Below are 19,941 nucleotides of genomic sequence, written 5' to 3'. Positions count from 1 at the left end.
AGTTGCTTTTCAGAGGTCTGGGTCACTGATTGGCTTTGGTTGATCTATTTGTACTGAAATGTGTTGCGCTTTTCTGTTTCTTGGACTCAGGTTTGTCTCATGTTCTGACTCTAGTGCTACAAGAACTGAGTTTGCTCTGTAAAAGAGATGTCAATGGTGTTGGCATGTTATACGACCTGCTCAGATCTCACTGGCTGCAAGCACTTTTAAAGGTAAAATAATATTCAGCTATGAGGGTGAAGGTTTCTTGGAGAGCGGTGTCTAGGGAATAGCTATTTTATTTTGCCATGTCTGAACAATAAAAATTTAATTACACTAACTGCTACTAGTCCTAATCTTGGGACTGACAGCAGCAGTCAAGGTGAACAAAACCCTTTTTGCTTTAAGGATAAAAAAAATGTTTTCTCTTTTGTAATGTCCTAGACACTAAAGTCCTTACTTGACATGTCTGCTCTAAGGCTGTGGGTGTGGAAACACAGGCTGAGCACAGCACTGTTCAGCTGTCTTTTTGTGCTCTTAAATCTCTGGCGTTGTTTCCCATTTCTTGGCGTGGATGTTTGTGAAATTACACCATCTGGTTTTGGCCACACTGATCTTGTGTTCAGTTGAACATTGCACATTGTTACAGAGCAGAATTTTGGGGGGTGCTTCTGTCTGAAACAGCCATATCTCTTTATAAGACAAATTCTATACATTTTTTTTTTTTGTTCTAACAAGGCTTTAAAAAATCTTTACATTTTAAAGAAGAAAAAAATCCAATGGATAATAATGCTTGTATGGCTATTCTAAATAATGCAATTTATTTTAAGTTAAATTTTACTTTGTTAATCAGGCCCCACGACTTGGGAAAGAAAGAAAGCCACAACTCAAAGAATCGATGCTGTCATGCCACTGTCCTGTGTAATCAGATTTTCTCATTGGAAAATTAAAAACTGCAGCATATCTGGCTAGCTGGATGATAATATGGAAAGACCATTAATTATAGAATCAATTCCAGATCCCTTAGACATTAAAGATTGAGATCAGAAGATAATAAGATCCAATAAAGATAGAAATCTGTAGCTCTAGTTGTGTTGAGAAACTCCTGGAAATGCAATAGTGTCCTTTGCGTGTTGTGTATGTATCTATATAGTCAAGAGAACAGATCATGTCATCATTGCATTGTCTTGTCTGTCATGGCATGCAACAGATTTATGAATGCCTCCAAAACTACCTTGGAAAAAGGCCCATGCCTGTCACGCTGCAGGCGCGTGCATTGAATCGTGAGGTAAGACTACGTACACAGTGTATTGTTTTACTTAGCTGCAAATAAACATGTTTAATATTTATTTTGTCTCAGGTGTGAGTACACTATATAAACTGGAAAGATTCTCTCTTCACATGTTCAACAGTTGGTAACTGTCCCTGTGTTGAAAGGGATAAGAAATAAATACAGCTGTCATTGCTAGACTGCATGAGCCCTGACAAGTATATTTTTGTATTTTTTCTAATTAATAATTAACTACTAAATTCTGAATTAATGAGAGTTAATGACCAAGTGGAGAAACTGACACTGATGATATCAGTTGAGGCATATAAAAGCTAATTTAGAGCACGTGGCACTGTGCCTGAACTAAACTATGCCTGCCTGAGTAATGTGCAACTATGGTAATATGGTCTAATTCTAGAGCATTATATATCTGCTCTTTAGTCATATAATATGCAGATCTTAAAATACTTTATTGTCCTCCATAACCAGTCTCTGTGCTTATTCTCTTATGTTATCAGGTGGTGGAGTTGCTACGTGAAGCCCCTCAGTCTGGAGAGATCAAAGAGCTAAGACGACTACTGCGAGCCCCACACTTAAGGGCAAGTGCTGCTTAAGAAAAGAAAGAGTTGTCTCATAGAGATATCTGGAATGGGAATGAGAACAGATGGACAGCTGCTCATGGAAACTGGCAAAGGACCCAGAAGAGGCTTAGTTTCCTTAGTCGTGAGCTAACCTAGTTGAGAATTGAGATGAGGACTGTATCTGAAGTACCTGCATTTGCAGTGTGCTGCATTTTATTAGGGACTACATTTGAGAGAGATGTTTCTTACAAAGTTAAATTCTGAGCAGTTGATACAGAACTACAAAACCAAAGTTTATGTGGTGTGTAACTTGTGTTCTTACCCTAAAGCTCCAAATAGAAATGTTTCATCTTTTGTAAGTTTTCTAGAAGAAGTAAAGAGAGGAACTGTTCTTAAAACTTTCTTTCACAGTTTAAATTTCCAAGTGGAAAGAAGTTGTCGTCAAGGTGTGAAAAGGACTTATGTCTACTTGAGAACTTAGTCTCTGATTTCTGTGTCCTGACCTGTCACAGTTAAAAATCTGTTTTATTGTCTGATCTTTGCCGATGGGTTTGTTTGTTTTTGTTTGTAACAGGCCATGCTATCTGCTCATGATACTGTGGCCCAGAAAGATTTTGAACCAACACTTCCACCACTGCCAGACAACATACCTGAAAATGAGGAAGCCATGAGGATTGTCTGCTTAGTGAAAAACAACCAGCCTCTGGTAGGGAGTTTTCTGATGTCTGTCAAAATACTTAATCTTGAGTATTGCATAGTGCATCACATGCATATTGTTTTTTTTTTCCTAGGAACATTACAGAGATTGTGTGCATACTTGTCTAGTTCTTAGAGAATCAGAGAATCACAAGAATTGTTGAGGTTGGAAAGTGCATTAGGAGACCATCTATTCCTGATCAATGCAGGCACAACTAGAGCTTGTTGTTCAGAGCCTTGTCCAGTCAGGGTCTGAACATTTGGCAGATGTTTTTATCTTGGGAAATTCAAAATGCAAATAGGACTGAGAGCTATTCCCTTGGCCAAAATAGGAAGGAAGGAAAGGAAGAAAAACTCAGAAAGGTTCATTTGTGCTTATAGGCTGAGAACATTGTATAGTTTGACTAATCTGCTTTAGGAAAAGATAGGTATAATATTTGAGGTAAAGATTTCTCACAGTTGGTCATCGTGGTTATTTTAGCATGATGGGACTTTAGGATGTTGAAGGACTTAGTGTACAGTGCAATAGTACTACTATTGATACGTTATTGCTAGATCTGTGTGTTGTGTTTAAAAGATGCAACTTTCAATGCCTTTTTGTCATTGCAAAGGAGATCAGGCTTATGATTTGAAAGGAAACTTAAAGATTCTTCAGTGTTTTTTTCTTTGTTTGCCAGGGTGCCACCATTAAGCGCCATGAGATAACGGGTGACATAACAGTTGCCCGTGTGATCCATGGTGGGCTAGCAGACAGAAGTGGTATGTATAATTTGAAGCAACATAATACAAATTTAAACTTGAAATAAGATATTTTGAAATAAATAGCTTTGCTTCTACAATTCATCTTGTGTGATGAGCAAGGAGATATGTACACTGGACAGCACTGTGTAAGCAGTGATATGTTGTAGTGGGTTTGATTCTGCTTTCATTTTCATATGAACATGATATATTTTGAGAGTTGAGGTACAAATGCAGCTTTTCATTATCCAGATGTTGGCAGAAAGAATACATAAATCTGTCATGAGATTGATTGTTAATAACCAGAACTGTGTTGTAATATGAATACTGGCAGCTCATTCCCTAATGGAGAAATAAAATCACAGACTACAGATATATCCTTCCATAAGATAAAGGGCTCTAAGGAATACATAGTAATACTTCTTTACACTAGTCAACTAAACATTTTGGTAGCATTAGTTGCTAAGCAAACTTAATGGAGTTTCCTTGGAAACATTACTACTTAGTCATCCTAGAATTGCATGTGTTCCATGTTCCTTCGGAAATGGAACTAAAATGTAAAACATCGGAAATAAAATTGAATTGCAATCATTATAATGCTTCTGTTGGTGTTGTCTGGCTTCTGTTTTCTTCTCTACACAGAAACGGTAGGCAATAGTTGAGTGTGTTTCTAGTTGGATTAATATTTGAGTTATTATAATTGACATTAATTGTTCAGTAAAAGTAAACAATCTTGTGGAGACTTTATGAAAGATTTAAAGGGGTCCCAAGGCCTCCCTCTGCACCCAAGTGATAGGGAATTTCTAAAGGTCTGTTTCCAAGTCTCATGATTTATTAGTGTAATGGGTTTAGGTGGAAGATGTTCAGAAATGATTTTAGGAAATAAAGCTATATTAAAATGTTTCTGCTGCTGCTTTCATCGTTGTTTTCCCCGTAGGGTTGTTGTATGCTGGAGACAAACTAGTGGAAGTAAATGGAGTTCCTGTTGAAGGACTTGAGCCTGAGCAAGTTATTAATATTCTGGTATTGAATCTATTGAATTATTTTCTACTTGAGAAGTAACCATATACTGTTCTTCTTCCCTACCTGTCTGTACCCTCCACCTCCCTTGCCCAGTCTGAAACTTATAACAGAAAATTCAGATTGTTTCTTTGCTGTGGATGAAGTTCACAGCTGCTCATGAAATTAGAATGTCTTGTGCAAATTCAGGCTTAAAGAAACTACACATCTGGAAAAAAAAACACACCACACACTGATTTCACAGAATTAAAATTTTTCAGAAGGATTTTGAAGTTTCCTTCTTGATTCTACTTAAAAAAAAAAAAAAAAAAACATAAAAAAAAAAGTGGTGTCATATTAACTCAGTCTGCCTAATTCCAGCTGTAATATAGCCATTATATATAGTAACCTCAAAGCCATGCAGTGTTAGTTAGGTTTGTGCTGACGAAAATTGGTTATGTTGAATACCAGTCATATTATATTTTATTCCTTTCTTTTATTGTTTAGGCTTTGTCTCAGGGGACAATTATGTTCAAGTTGATTCCAGTTTCTGATCGTCCTGTCAGCAACCAAACAACAGTAAGATGCACTTTTTTGCAGGTTGTTAATGTAAGCAGTTGCAACAATAGTATCCGCGTAGGGGTGTGATGCCTTGGTATATAAAGACATGGTATTCCTTACAAGTTTACTGCAGTCCTTAAAGTGTTACTTGCCTTAGTTGCTGCCTCTCATCTGATGTCAATACGCTGTTGCTGAAGCAGTTAGTATAGTAAGCTGAAATACAGTTGTGTTAAAGGTAAAGACAGTTTTGGAGTCATCTAGAGAATAAAGGTGAATTTTTGTGATTTACAATGCTTCTTTCTTTGCCCCCCTTTTCCCCAGTGAATAGATAGGAATCAGTGCTTGATCTTTTTTTTTGAACATGACTTCATCATTAATTGACTTAAGTAGCAGCCACACCTGGCTTTGATTATAAAGCTCATGTTGTACCATGTTGTGTTTTTTTGTTTGTTTGCCAGCTATATGTGCGAGCAATGGCAGATTACTGTCCATTGCAAGATCCTGCCATACCGTGTGCTGATGCAGGTTTGCCTTTTAAGAAGGGTGAAATACTTCAGATTGTGGACCAGAATGATGCTCTCTGGTGGCAGGCCAGGAAAGTTTCAGATCTCAGTGCCTGTGCTGGACTTATACCCTCAAATAATCTTCTTAAAAGGTAAAGAAGCCTTAATTTGTCTGCTTTCCAGTCCAAAAATAATCCAGTTATTCAGCTTTTGCTACTGTTTGCTACTATTCAACTTTTACCAGTCATAGCAGTAGGATTCAGTGGTATAGCAAGCATCCTTCTTTTTACTGGTCTTCTTGCTCCTTCCTTAAGAGTACCTGTATGAGAACATGCTTTTGAAAATACCTGTTTCATCTGAAATCCAAGTCTAAGAAGTCCACAGCAGTTGCATAGTCTTTTTGCTAGTTGTAAAGCCGTCTAGTGGAGCATAGCATCTGAAAGTTGAACTGAAATTAAGGGCCCTGACTGTTTAGGACCATCATTAATGATTTAAAAGAAAAAAAAAAAGCTGTGGGGAGTAGTGTGGGATATTAAAATGTATGGTATAGGAGCACAGTTTTATCTTTAAAATTAAAAAATAAATGAAAGAATTGAGGCATGAGTAACTTCTTCAGCATTGGTCAAAACTCATGTGACCAGATGAAAAGGAGGCTGGGGAGGGGTGAGGGAATGCTTGAGGAGAAACAAGGATTCCTTGCCTGTTTTCTGCATAAATATCCTACTGTTTGTTTCTGAAAGCATCCACTGTAAACAGAAGTTAAACTGCTGTAGAACACTTGTTTGCTCCTCTTACCATGTCCCATCTATGTTACCCTCAGGAAAATACAAGGCCATGCAAGGCCTTCTAATCACAGAATCACAGAATAGTTAAGGTTGGGAGGGACCTCTGGAGGTCATATTGTCCAACCCCCTTGCTCAAGCAGGTCCATATGATAAGCTATGATTTATGCTACATATAAATGTGGCTGAAGTTTTTATAATGGAAGTTGAAATCACACCGAACTGTGATTTGAGGCTGGAAGCAGAAGGCGCTCTTCTAATTTCTACAAGTCTGTAGAACAGTATGGCTAATGTGCCTGTCCTTACATGTTAATCGAAAATACTTCGGGGCTGCTGATTTGGAAATTGCCTTTAGGTGGTTATGGTAGCGTGTCTGCTATTTTTGAGCACTCTGCAATGGGCTAAAACATTGTTAATATTTCCATTCTTGGTGTCTTCTACCAGCTCCGTACTGATTGATATTATACATAGTCAGTGAATCTGATTGGAGCATAATGCCCTTGTGGACAGATTATTTCTTTTTTTTTAAACTGTGCTAAATTTATTTCTTCGCAGGAAGCAGCGAGAATTCTGGTGGTCTCAACCTTTCCAGCCCCACCTCTGTCTCAAATCATCAATGTGTGAGTAAAAAGTTATTGGAATGGTAGAGTAGGAAGAAGTCTTGTTTCTACTTCCCAGAATACTGAAATATAAGCTCATGCAAATTTGGTTTAATTAAAAGACATTGTTTCTGGAGCCGCTTCAGAAGGGTGTTTAGAGTATTCCCTTGAAAATACCTACTAAATGATAGATTATATGGCAGACTGATGCTGGTGGTCATCTCCAGTGTACTTGGGACGTGTCTGAGAGAAGCGAAGAATTAAGTTCCTTCTGAAATATGTAAGAGCTAGGAGCTCTCTGTGTCCATAGAATTGGGTGTGAGGAAGTCTGAAGTGACAAAGGTGCTAGCCTAGTGACTTTCCAGAGACACATATAACAGTTCTGCACTGGAAAATGCTTTGCAGTATGTTTAGAAAATTTCTTCGACATAACAGTATTGAGAGAAAGATGTAACTTTTTTTTCCTCAGTGTAAGATAAGCTATACTGCCTGTGGGTTTACTTGTGGTGACAATCCAGAAACATTATCCTCTGCCAATTATCATTTAACTTTCTGTAAATTGGTACTTACTCCCCAACAAAGAATGTTCATCCTGTTTTTTCTCACCACTTTTTCCACTATTTCTTTATACTTGCATAAAATTATCATTTTTCCTGTTGTGATAACTCTCAGATTAAGTGTTTTTCATTGTGTAGGATTCTTATCGCACTGATTACTTTGTTAGAGCTCTCTTTCACAATAATTTTATTGCATTTTAACTGCTTCAATGGATATGATACACTGGGCAGTAAGCACTGTGGAAGAAGGTAGGAGATGGTGCCTGGGCTACACTGCATGTCTGTACCTAGAAGCAACATTGCTTTTTTTCTTACTTTTTTAAAAAGTTGCCAGAAATAAGGTGGTTTGAGTTTCTTTTGCATGTATTAGCTTAGTTCCTGTTTTGTGTGCAAGTCTTTTGTTTGCTTGAAATAGTAGAAGCCTACATTTTCTAATAGCGGAAAATTAAGCTGTGCATTATCTGGTAGATAACTGAGATTTTGGATGGGGTGCTTTAAGGAAAGAAGAACTGCTTTCCCCACTCTCTCTCCCATCTTCAGCAGCTCACCTGAGCAATTCCAAGAGAGTATTCCTTTAAAGGATACCTTTGGGCAAATGCTTAGTATGGAGGCAGTAGTTTATTGGGACTGGAGGAATATGGTTGACAGATGCCCTGAAACTGGAAAATAGCTGCTGCTGGGCCTGTCTGCAGGGGCATACAAGAAAAGAACACCCAAACAGTACAGTATTGTGAGCCCATGAAATTGCCCAAACACTGACGTTAGATTTCAGGGACATGAATTGATGTAGTCTGGGCATGGAGAGGGAGCTGAATTGATATTTTCTTTTTTTCCATTTGAAAATAACTAAAGATCAACCAAATAAAACCATTTTCTTGAGCAAAACATACTAGAAAGGTGTACACACAGGCTATGAGAGAGAATAGAGTGAGTGGAAATTGTTCTGTCATGGTAATATTTATAATAATAGATTTCTATAGGATGAATAGAGCAACAGCCATGTTAAACCTCTTACTACTTCAAAAACAATTAAAATTAGACATGTTCACCTCTTGGTCATAAACGCTTCAAAGCACTAGTTTAAGAGCAGTCTTTTGCTCACTAAAGATGGTGATGTTGGAGTTGCAGTGCTTGAAGTCCATGAAGATGTCTAAAACTGATCTGAGCTTCATATCTTTTCTTTCTGATGTCTGAGTTCAGTCTTGTAAGATCTGTAAGGATTTTATTTCCTCCACATTTTTTTCTGATTCATATAACTTTTTTCTTCTTGTGTTGATCTGCAGAGGATGACATGCAGATTGATGAGAAGTGTGTGGAAACAGGTAACTGAATTCACTTGAGATGATTCTGTTTGCTTCAAAGTAGTAGCTAATCAAAGTGTGGTTTTGTTTCCCAGGTAAAGAGAATCATTCTCTAAGTGAACTTAGTTGTAGAATTTTTATTTTTTATTCTTTTTTTACTTTGGAAACATGATAGTGTATTAAAATGGGCTTTCTGCACTTCTGGTGTACAGTGAATGACTGCTTACAGTGAGGTATTGCGCTGAAATGAGGGACCACCCAAAAAACATATCTAAGATCCAACTTGTTTGATTCAGGTTTGAACTGTGTAATGTTAACATAACTTTTGTCTATTCTAGATTTCGTGCTAGAGATTATTGTAATCTTTGCGTACCCACACAATTGATTGTCCAGAATCTGATCTGAGGTGAATACAGTTTTAGGAACTGAGCAAGAATAGTTATTTATGTAAATAGTACTTGCTTCCTAAAGTGGCATAGCTCCTTCCTCCTCTTCCTGAAGTATTTCAGAAAGTTGGGATATGATCCTGTAAGTACCTGCTGCAGAACTTCTTGTAGTTTTCTGAAGCAATTGGTACGGTCTATACTTGGATTGGATTAGGAGGCTTGAAAAACTGCCAGCATATGACTTTTATCATGTTAAATGCAACTTTGAAAATCTGAGACATCGCCCCCAAGTTTATAAGGGCATGTGGGTACCTAAATCCATTGAGATCCACTGCCATCAGCTGCCTCGTGCCTTCCAGTGTTAGATTTTGCATACATGGTGGGAGTGCCTTGAACGTGGTGGCCTCAGTCCTCTCACATCCTTAACTGGAGGGTAAGGATGTGGTCACTGTCACATCCTTAACTGTAGGCTCAGATATGAGCCTGAGTCCCCTTTGATGTTGTGCAGGGGGTATGAAATTGTCTGCCTCACATGGAAGTAGCTACTGTGGATTTGCAGTCACACACACATACAAAACGGACTCTGTATGAAGAGTCTTCTGATTCGTACACCCATCCACTTACTGCATGTTATGCTATTGGAGAACAAATGTTTTCAGTTTCTGAACAGATTTCCAGAAGGCAGACTGTGGAGAGAGACCAGACTGTTAATTCAGGAATGGCAAGCTGCACTTTAGCAACCTCTGTGTAGAAGGAAGTGGGGAAAACTGTGTTTGAGACAGACTGATAGGAGCCTGAAAAATTAATTTCTGATTATGAAGTTCTATAGGAGGAAAATATTTATTTTTTTAATTTATTTTTAATATCTTTGCTATCTGGATTTCTAAAAAGATGAAGAAACTTTTGAGTCTGGTAAGTTCCTCTGGCCTAACAGAATTCCTTGCTATTGTTTTGCTGTGAGAAGTGTGTCCACAGAAAAGCAAGTGGATTAAAAACAAAAACAACAACAACAAAAAACAAACAAGCAGAGGACAAAACCAAGAATACTGTTGTAGTTTTAAAAGCCATTCTGGCTTGAAAGGCCATTCTGTAAAATCCTGTTGGCTTTAGTCTTTTCTTCCTCTCAGATTACCTTAGCAGTCAAGTTTTTATTCTGTTATCCCACAGAGGCAATGCAATTGTGAGTGTTTTCTAATGCATCAGTAACAGATATGTGTATCAAATCTTAATCAGTTATACCTGAGCAAGCTGCGACAGCAGGGGCTGCATTGATGTCAGAAGGGATAATGGGATTTACTGAGTGTGACAGAAGGCCTGACTCCACGGTGCCTGTAGGAGCTGTTGATGTAGTAGAGAAGAAAGCTGTTCTGAATTGTTGATTGCATGCATGTTTGGCATGCAAGAAACAATGGTTTTATGAAATGAATGCTTTATGCATAAGTCATACAGTCCATCAGTGATGTTTTTTAACCAAGCTGGTCCTTGTAGGGAGAAGCTATATATTTACTGCAAATTCAGAGTTCTGCGAAACTTAAATCTTCTGAAATAAATAAGTTTTCCACTAAAATAAATCTACTACTGCTAAACTTCTTGCTTGAGATATTTGGTGATCTTGTGGACAAAATGTTTCCACTGTACCTTTCCTGCTGCTAATCTCCATTTGACTTGCCAGTAGGATCTTCTCCTATCACAGATGGTTGATTTTCTTCCACCTCTCAAGCAGTACCCAAAGCTTTTAACACAGAACCAGCAGATCTACAAGACATTTTTTTGTTTTGTTTTCAGACTAGGACATTAGTGGTAATTGCATTTGGGGATTACACTTGCAAATCCTATTCAGTACTCACTGCTGAGTCAGCTCTCTGCTGTGTTTAGACAGAGGAATAAAATCACAAATATTTTCTATCCTTCATTTTACTTTAACAAGTAGCTGGACACCTTTGTGAGATATTTTGCAAGTACAATTACTGAAGTAGGTGCTGTAGCTGAATGTCGTCTTCTGGGAACTGAATATTCATGCTTCATGCTTCGTTGGGTGCTTTTTGGATTTAAAGCCTGCAATAGCCTTTTCCCAAATTTCCTAAAAGTTTTGGGTCATGCTGGTTGGTTACTTTATCTTAATTTTGAGAAAACAGTCTTTACTAATTGTTCTATGTCTGTCTTTGAACGCTCAGAGGAGCTTAAAGAAGGTAACACTTAACTTTTCTTTCCTCCCTATTTCCTGTAAGCAGTAGGCTTTTAGAATTTATCAGAGTTTATTGCATTACCAGGAACTACACTCCAGTTACGATATCTGATAGCTGATTTGCCTGTTCACTGTAGGACTCCGTGCTGCACTCTATACCATAGAACAGAGGGTAGATAAAGCAGAAGTCCATAAAAAGATGTGAATAGTAGCTCAAAATAAATGAAGATTAAAAAAAAAAAGGCCTATGCTTATGTCTTCTGTATCTCATTCTTGATTTAGCAAGGGCTAAATAAAGGCAATACACAGCTTGGATAACTATATGCACAATTAGGGAAAATTAGGAGTCCTTTTTGAAGAGAAATGTAAATACCATCACCATTTTTTTTAGTTGCCTTCAAATCACATTGATAAAATTGCTTTTAGAGTATTGTGGTAGAGCATCGATTTACTGGGAAATTGATATTTTTGAGCTTCGTAGAAGAAATTTCACTTTAAAATGCATGTCGAGATTTAGAAGACTTACCAGAGTGGTTACATTATTTCAAGAAACATCATGAGAATGGGGGCAAAAGAAATTGGAGGAAATAGATTTTTCTGTGACATTGAGGTGTACAGATAAAGATGTTTAAAAAAATAGTCTTTGTTCTACCTGAATGATCTGAGCAGATGCGTATTGCATTTTCCAAATATGCTATTGGGCAGAGAAATTGACTTGTGTATTTATTTTTTATTTCTTGTTTTAAGCTATTGAATTGTTGGTTATTTTAACGTTATAACTAAAGAATTCTTCTAAGCTAGGTTTAATCTGCAAAGTTTAAATTATGCAGAGTTCTTGCTGTACTTGAAGTATTCAGAAACATTGTCTGGTATCTAGGTATCTTAGAAATTGAACAAATAAAACATCAAGTTCCAGATCTAATTTAAAAACAACATGACTTTCTAAGCTAACATTTTCTCTTATAGAAATATTGGTCACATTTGAATATTTCATATTATGGAGCATTGTGCTTTTAAAATTAGATAGATCATAGCACTGGCTTATGTTTACTGCAAGACTTCTCATGTGGGATCAGAAATAATTGCTAGCCATTTAGCTCTTAAACTTTCACTCTCCTTTTACCTTCATGAGATTTTTTTTCTTGTTCTAGAAGAGGAAGAATTTGGTGAATTTGGTCAACGAGTCTTTATTGGTATGCAGTGACTAAAGATAAGTAAGGTGTTTGGGGCTTGATTTAGATTAAATGTTTGCATGAAGTTTCAATCAAATTTCTTCAAGTTTCTTCACTTCACCTAAAGACTTACTGAATTGAATTCTACTTGCTCTGTTTTCCAGACCTCAGGAAGTCATTTCCCTTATACTAATACTTGTTCTCTCCATTTGAGCCTCTCCACGTTAGATTTCTACAGAGACCTGGCCATCACCATTTTATTTGACTGGCTGCTAGACTTCGCTTATTTCAAGATTCTCTATATTAGAGCATAACGTTCTGTTATCTGTCATACATCAAGAATAATTGAGTGCTTTCATTAGAGAAGTAGACCTAAAAGTGAGGTTTACAGAATTGGATGGTGAGGTGAAGCAACAAACTTGTCCTTGTTACTAAACCATATTGATCACTGTAAAATACTGAGATTCATTCCGTAGGCTGGAGCAAATATTCCAGATTTGTTTTAGCAGAGTGTAACAGCTACACCTTCAAAAAAAAAAAACAAAAACAAACAAACAAAAAAAAACAACCACCACCACCAAAAAAAATGCACAATTGGTCTGTTCCTAGTGATGCTTTATATGGCTATAAACTTCTCATTGGGCTTGTTTTGGGCATCTTTTTGGGGTCTTCAATTCTGGGCTAATTTTCAGGTAGCTTTCAATGAGACGACCTCATTTCTAGGTGTCTTCTAATGCTCAGAGGTTTGATCAAGTTGATATACTAAGTACAGCAGTCAAATGAATGTTTAAAAAACACCTCAAAAATGCATCATATGTTTAGCTTAGAAGAAGACACTCTAGGCTACAGAACTAGCTGCTTGCATTTCAGTTGTGGTTTTTGGTGCTGATGCCTTTGTTCCTTACAGCTGGATTCCGCAGAAGTATGCGCCTGTGTCGCAGGAAGTCCTGGAACAACCAGCAGTCATGCTATGCTCGGTGCCCCAGCAGCTGTTACAGCACTCTTGCAGCTCCATATGAGGAGGTGGTTAGGTACCAGCGGCATCCAGCAGACCGGAACAGACTAATTGTACTAGTGGGTAAGCTGTAATTACTTTCTGATGCAAATTTCACAGCCTGTAATGGAGGGGAGGAAACAGTCTTGGTCTGAATCCATTGAGATTTCCTGCTGCTGATTGCAACAGGTAGTGGCTAGTGTGTAGGTAGCTCTGAAAGCAACATTTCAAGAATGATTGTAACTTGACCTCGCTGTTGATTTTAAAGTCTAATATATGCATCATGTTTCCTTGAAACAGGGAATGTTTTTTTCTTTTTTTAAAAAGAAGTCTTTAAAAGTAGTCATGCAGTCATGAATTCTTGTTAAAAATGCATTTTATTAGAGAAGTGGTTTAGTTTTATATTCAGTTGGGACTGATACAAAAAAAAAAGTGATGAGAAAACGTGTAATTCACTAGGAAAATGTGGAGGCATTTCCACAACCAGAATTTAAAATACATGAATATGGCAGTACAAAGAAGAATACTAGAAAAGTCTTGACTGGAAAAATCTCAGTCATGGGTGGAAGGGAAAGCTTAGAAAACAAAGCCTTTAATAGTGTTTGCTATAGTAAATATTGTATTAAACAGACTACAGTCTCTTAAGTAGTCTTTAATCATAGTGACTGAAAGGAATCTGTGTTTCTGCATTGTTCTGTGTTCTAACGAAGCAGATTTAGTAAAGGCAAATTGCTTGTCCTTTCTAAGTCTAGAAGTTTTGGTAATATTTTACTTTAAAATGGTACTGCTGAGTTGCCTCATGGGAGTAGTAACTATTGCTGGGAACTGATTTGTGCCATGATCCATCAAGATGGTTCAGTCACTTCTGGTACGTTTTTCAGGAACTTTAAGTCCACAGGATTAAACTGTGGAGTGATTACTTGTGAAGGAATCCAGCAACGGAAGTAGCTATCTGATTTCTATTCTGGTGGTAGGTCATTGTTTACTAAAACCATGAGTTTATCTTATTTACCAATTCACTTGTATGGGCAAAGTGTTGGAAAATGGGAGTTGTGCATGCCAAAGTTGCCTCTGTCAGTAATATTAATTGTTTTTTCAACTATTCAGGTCCTGCAGGAGTGGGTGTGAATGAGCTACGGCGAAGGCTTATCTCAAGTAACCCACGAGAGTTTCAAAGTGCTGTACCTCGTATGTAGCATTCTTCCTCTTCCCCCCATCCCCTTCCAAAAGTGGTGATTAGGAAATGTCAGGTACCTATCTCTTGTGGTTGGGTATTCATACGCTCTTTGCTACATGGTTGGTTTTTACTGCAAGCCAGAGTTGCTTGGTTTTATAAGGGTTTAAGTAGTTTAAAATACTACCTTTCTCTTCATTTTGGCAAATCATCCAAAGATACTTTCAAGTTTCAGCTCCTGAAACCATTAGAACTTTACACAGCAGTAAATCTGTGTGGTTCTGTTTAATCATGACATGAGCTTTTTCTAGATTAAAAAATAAGAATATTTCTTAGGCTATGAATTATGTAAGTTCATAGTATTCAAGTGATCGGATATGAGAATGAAGGCATCTGAAGTTGGTGCTTAATAGGCTCTGCAGCTTTCCTTATTAGCATTCTGGTCTTGAATGAGACTTAGACACAGCTTATTTTCTGATATAATCATAGAAACGGTCTCTACTTGCGGTTATTTTGTTCTTCATTTGGAAAACCAATCATGCAATATATGAATCTGAATCTCATGGAGAATTTAGGAATTCTATTATGCTTAGGATCTAAAAAATGAGTAAACTGTAAATGTGGGAAGGCTGGCAGAATGTTTCAGGACGAACTTGAGTTAGCTTTACTTCAAGAGGAAAAGCAATTGTGCGTACCAGTTCAAAAGCAGTTCTTGATTGGTTTGAGCCGCTGATATTCAGATTAAAACACTCTCCTTCCATTCAAGCACTTACTGTTGGGCAACCAGTAGCAGACAATGTTTTTACTCTAGACTAAAAAATGAAAACAACTAATTTTATTATTTATGTAAATATTGTTATATGTCTTCAAGAAGGCTGTCACATTTTCACTTATAATATTACAAGAACTTACTTGCAATTGATTTCCATCCCATCTCTACTTTCAGACACAACTCGCGTTCAGAAGAGTTATGAAATGAATGGTCGTGAATATCACTATGTATCAAAAGAAACTTTTGAAAACATGGTGTACAGCCACAGGTAACGAAGATAAATTACACTCTTGTTATTTAAACTATAATATGCTCCAAGGAAAGATGGTTTTGTAGTTAGGGCTTGGGTCTGGGCTCCTCTCTGTATGCTTGCCGTATGTTTGGTGTAAATTTTGGTCAAATTACTTGAGCCCGTTGTCTCAAACTCTTCAAGCAGTTGCAAATAAGCTCCTCTATAATCAATTTTGGAATCTTTCTAAAAGTGTGATCTCCACTACCGAGCTCATGTGATGTCATTTGTAAGTTAGGAGTCTAGCCCTTCTTAGAACTGGAGTTCTTTCTAAAACGGAAGAGTTCAGGCCTGTTCCTTACATACATCTCCACTGCAGAACCTTTGCAGTCATGACATCTTCATATAAGCACCTGAACTGTAAGGGCCAAACTTTCAGAACTGTCTGCTCCTTTGTATGCTTCAACGGTCTCTGTACTAAGACAGACCGACTTAGTACCAGAAGCTACAGTCCTTTAGCTGTGCAAAGTGCTTTGAGATCTTCCCATTTATGAAGTTATTAGTACTGTACCATTGTAAAGCCTTTTATACTAGAATCACAACCTCTGAACGCATCATTTGTAATAGCAAAAAAAGTAGAAAAATGCATGCTTTGAGATGTTCAGATCAGCTGTAATAGTCCTGATTTTGTGCCCAGTGTAGCAAGCAAGAGCAAGGGTGGAGGTTGTTCAGCAATGTTCCTTGCATTTTATCATTACTCATTCTTGATCAGTGGATTAGATCTGAATGTTTTAACCTTAAATAGAACCTTTTTCAGACTCAAGCACTCTTTCATTTTCCTTCTTCCTCGCCGCTGTTGCAGGATGCTGGAATATGGGGAATACAAAGGGTACCTGTATGGTACCAGTGTTGATGCAGTGCGAACAGTCCTTGATGAAGGGAAGATCTGTGTAATAGATTTAGAACCACAGGTGAGTTGTAAAGGGGTAGGGAATCTACAACTGGTATCTCCTGGAAGGAAAAAATAATTTTATATACACTCTTGAGCTACTGGAACACTCTTAGATGGTTTGTCTTGTATTTCATGTTAGCTTATGGTGCTCGTTAATAGTAGATCATTCTTTGCATGGGTCTTAGTGGTGGGGAAAAAATACTACAGCAACAGGTACATACAGATCTGCCTAATTCTCTTGTTTATTTGTTTCCAAGTCAACAGCTGCATTATCATTTGGAGTGATGCAGAAAAGTTTTCATACTTGCTTACAGCAAGGATTATTCATTCATGTGGAAGCTCTTGCATGGTATTTCCTGTTTCTCCAAGGTCTGTTAGTTAAGAGCTCTGTGCTTCCATTAGCAATCTCCAAACACCCTTAGGAAAAGCAACAACTTAATCAAGCGAAAATAGGGAATTATATTATGCATTTCTTTCTCTTTGGAAGTACCTTAACAGCTGTGAGTAAGCTGCTGGTCCATGTAACCAAATAGCTCTACAAGAACTTCAAGGGAATGCTTGCTCCGTAGACTACAATTCATCTAAGGACCACAGTTTGCAGATGTTAACTGTTTGAGAAGGCGCATAAGACTTGTAGGATTTTGCTGGATGCAGCTTTAAACGTATCTGTTATTTTTATGTTTAGTACTTAGGAGCTGTTTAGGCTGCTGGGTTTGAGCATCACTTATAACGGAATGTAAAGAGATGACCACAACTCACTCGCTTCTAGAGACTTCCCTCTACTTACACAGAGCTAATCAGAGCCTTAGGTTAGCAATAGTTTGCGTTATTCTAAATAAAAGTTAAGTTACATCACCTGTGGGGGTATTATTCAAAATCCACATGGCTACAGGGGCAGATGAGGCCTCACTTCAGTCTTCATTTTGACTCTTAAACTGTCCATAGGTTTCTTCTGCTGCAGTTCCCGTAAACAAGAGGGAGGAGAAGGGAGAGAAATCATCTTGTTGCTTGAACGTATGTGCCACTATCAGTTTTTAGGGTATGACTTTGGGGCAAGATTTAGTAAGGATATGAAGCAATGGCACGTTACTATTCTTTAGTAACTACCAGGAGGTAGGAGAATTACTGTGTACTTGCCTACTTGTATTTTAAATCTGACAGGTTGGCCAAGTTTACATGCTGCAATTTTTCTTTTTTTCCAACCTTTTTTCTTTATTTCAGTTCCTTCCACTGCTTGCAGTGGAGTAGTTTCAAAATGCTTGCTAGCATCAGGGAATGTTACACAGCACAGAGATTACCAAAAGCAGGATATTTTCTTCTTCTGTGGAGTAAAGGTGTACTTTCTTACAGGTAGCTACCTGGTATTTTAAAGGGGGAAAAAAAAAGTCAGATTCCTCTTTAATGTTGTTGATTTGTTAGTGACAATGTCCAGACACTCATAGGCATTGAAAGCATCTCCTAATAAGGTTACCAAGCAGAATTAAATGACCAGTATGTTATAATTGCTTAATAATGTCTGCTCCAGGGATTATTAGTGAGGTCATTTTCAAGTAGGTGTTCGTGGAAAAGATTACTGCTAGGTCTGGAGATAATAGTGCATTGTAAACAATTGGCTTTTGGGGGGAATAAAGCTGGGATGAATACACTTGAAATACTTTAACTTCTTTTTATTCTTAATTTGCAGGGCATCCAAATAGCCCGGACTCATGAATTGAAGCCATATATTATATTCATCAAGCCATCCAGCATAAGCTGCATGAGGCAAACTCGTAAAAATGCCAGGATCATTACAGATTATTATGTGAACATGAAATTCAAGGTGAGATTTGGAAATGGAAGAGACACAATTTACTACACTTTAGAACATAATGCATTCTACTATGTTGCTAGGTAACATCTTTTTTTTTAAAAGTGTCTTGAGGATCATATCTAAGTTCTTTTTGTCATCTTATTTGCCTTTTGCTCTAAATTTTCTTTGAAGTAGAGGGGTTGTAATTTGTATGTAGGGTATTGAGGCATTTGCATCAAACGCCTTTAAACAAGGAGACTATTTGGTGTATTTTTTGTTTTAACTGACTTTTAACAAGACTTGACTCAACACATTTACTGTTTGCATTGAATTGTGTAGATGGAATGTACTTCATTTCAGTGATTTAATCAGATATTTTTTCCATGTTTTAAATATTTAATATATTGGTGTGGTATATATAGTAATGCTGTGTAGTGTATTGCAGTATTGATATCAATTCCACAGTGAGTTCTTTAGATAAAACACAAATCTTGCTTGTAGGAAATATGTAGCTTGTATTTACAGTGCGTCTAGTGCATTTGTCACCACTGTTTCCATGAAAATAATCCAGTTTAGGATCTTAAAATATTGGAGAAAGTGTATAACTGCATATGGAAAAAAATCATAATTGCAATGATGAAGAAACATGAAAGTTGGGGAAATAAAATATGAGAACATGGTGCTTTTGGGAGCAAATGGAACATGCTGAAACACAAGATAATTCATTGGGAAAGATATGGCAATTGACTGTTTCCGAGGCTTGGAGCCTCTTGTTTATGTGGCCCAAGGTGTTCTGCAGATGCCTTGCAAATATGTTTATCTACACGATCCTAGAGCTTTATGCATTTATTGTATGTCACAGGAAGAAGATTTACAGGAGATGGAGGATTCTGCTAAGAAAATGGAAGATCAGTTTGGTCAGTTTTTTGATCAAGTGATTGTGAATGACAATTTACAAGAAGCATCTGCGCAGCTGCTATCTGCAGTCCATCGTGCACAGGATGAGCCCCAGTGGGTCCCTGCAATGTGGATATGCTCAGATACTCAGCCATAATTCTGAGTGGCAGGCAGCTTCAAAAAGATTATAGCTTATGTTTTGCTTCACGAATAATCCTAATGTCAGGATTGTCAGAATTTGTATGCAAGGGATTGGGAAGAGGATTAGGAAAGAAGCTGCTACAGGAGATATAATCATAGTGTGTTATAGTTGCGTCCATTTTTGTACAAAAAAGGAAATGTTGCAAACTCTCAATTACAAGAATAAAGGAAAATATATTTTGTTGCCTGTATTCATATAATTTACTCATTCAAAACTACAGAAAAATCAAAAAATCAGTTCCCTGCTTCCTTTTTATTAGTCACCCTGCTGTTGTCATACTTGTACATGCTGGAAGTCTTATTTATTTGGTCCAGAATATATTTTTTGAGCAAAGAGTATTATTTATAAAGGTATGTTTGCTACTTGTCATATTTACTTTTTAAGACAGGAGGGTCATGGTCTCAGCCACAAGAAAAATGGCTGTAGAAAACAGTTATCCTCACAGTACGTGCAGCATTTCTTCTGTCCCATCAGCTCAAGTGAGTAAAAACTGCCACAATCTCGATTTGTTAAAGAGGGACACAGACTCTGGAGCCCCTTTTTCCTTTTGCTTTAATCTAAAGCAGCACCGTCCCTTCATCAAAGGGTGCAGTGCTTATGGCAAACAAGTTTCTTATTATCTT

At 37.4% G+C, this 19,941-nt stretch overlaps 1 protein-coding gene across 3 annotated transcripts in view; it reads left to right on the top strand.

The window, feature by feature from the left end:
* MPP4 (MAGUK p55 scaffold protein 4) overlaps window positions 1-19,609 on the top strand; it is a 28,716-nt gene extending 9,107 nt beyond the window's left edge. The window contains exons 2-20 of one of the 3 annotated variants that reach the window (XR_013953789.1): window positions 91-212; window positions 1,190-1,267; window positions 1,768-1,848; window positions 2,405-2,536; window positions 3,204-3,285; window positions 4,202-4,287; window positions 4,771-4,842; window positions 5,283-5,479; window positions 6,665-6,729; window positions 7,497-7,514; window positions 8,549-8,587; window positions 12,289-12,330; window positions 13,217-13,387; window positions 14,411-14,491; window positions 15,424-15,517; window positions 16,341-16,449; window positions 17,123-17,239; window positions 17,376-17,444; window positions 18,115-18,178. Coding sequence is in view for 2 of the 3 variants with exons in the window: in XM_080600427.1 (XP_080456553.1) it covers window positions 91-212; window positions 1,190-1,267; window positions 1,768-1,848; window positions 2,405-2,536; window positions 3,204-3,285; window positions 4,202-4,287; window positions 4,771-4,842; window positions 5,283-5,479; window positions 6,665-6,729; window positions 7,497-7,514; window positions 8,549-8,587; window positions 12,289-12,330; window positions 13,217-13,387; window positions 14,411-14,491; window positions 15,424-15,517; window positions 16,341-16,449; window positions 17,376-17,444; window positions 18,115-18,249; window positions 19,082-19,273 (1,865 nt within the window). In the remaining variant the exon portion in view is untranslated. The other 2 variants (XM_080600427.1, XM_080600428.1) reach the window with 2 other exon arrangements.
* The last annotated feature ends 332 nt before the right edge of the window (window positions 19,610-19,941 follow it).

Source organism: Anser brachyrhynchus (genome assembly GCF_964034855.1).
Source record: "Anser brachyrhynchus genome assembly, chromosome: 7".
Lineage (NCBI taxonomy): Eukaryota > Metazoa > Chordata > Aves > Anseriformes > Anatidae > Anser > Anser brachyrhynchus.
The sequence above is the reverse complement of the archived record's forward strand: the minus strand, read 5'-3'. Positions and strand labels throughout refer to the sequence as shown.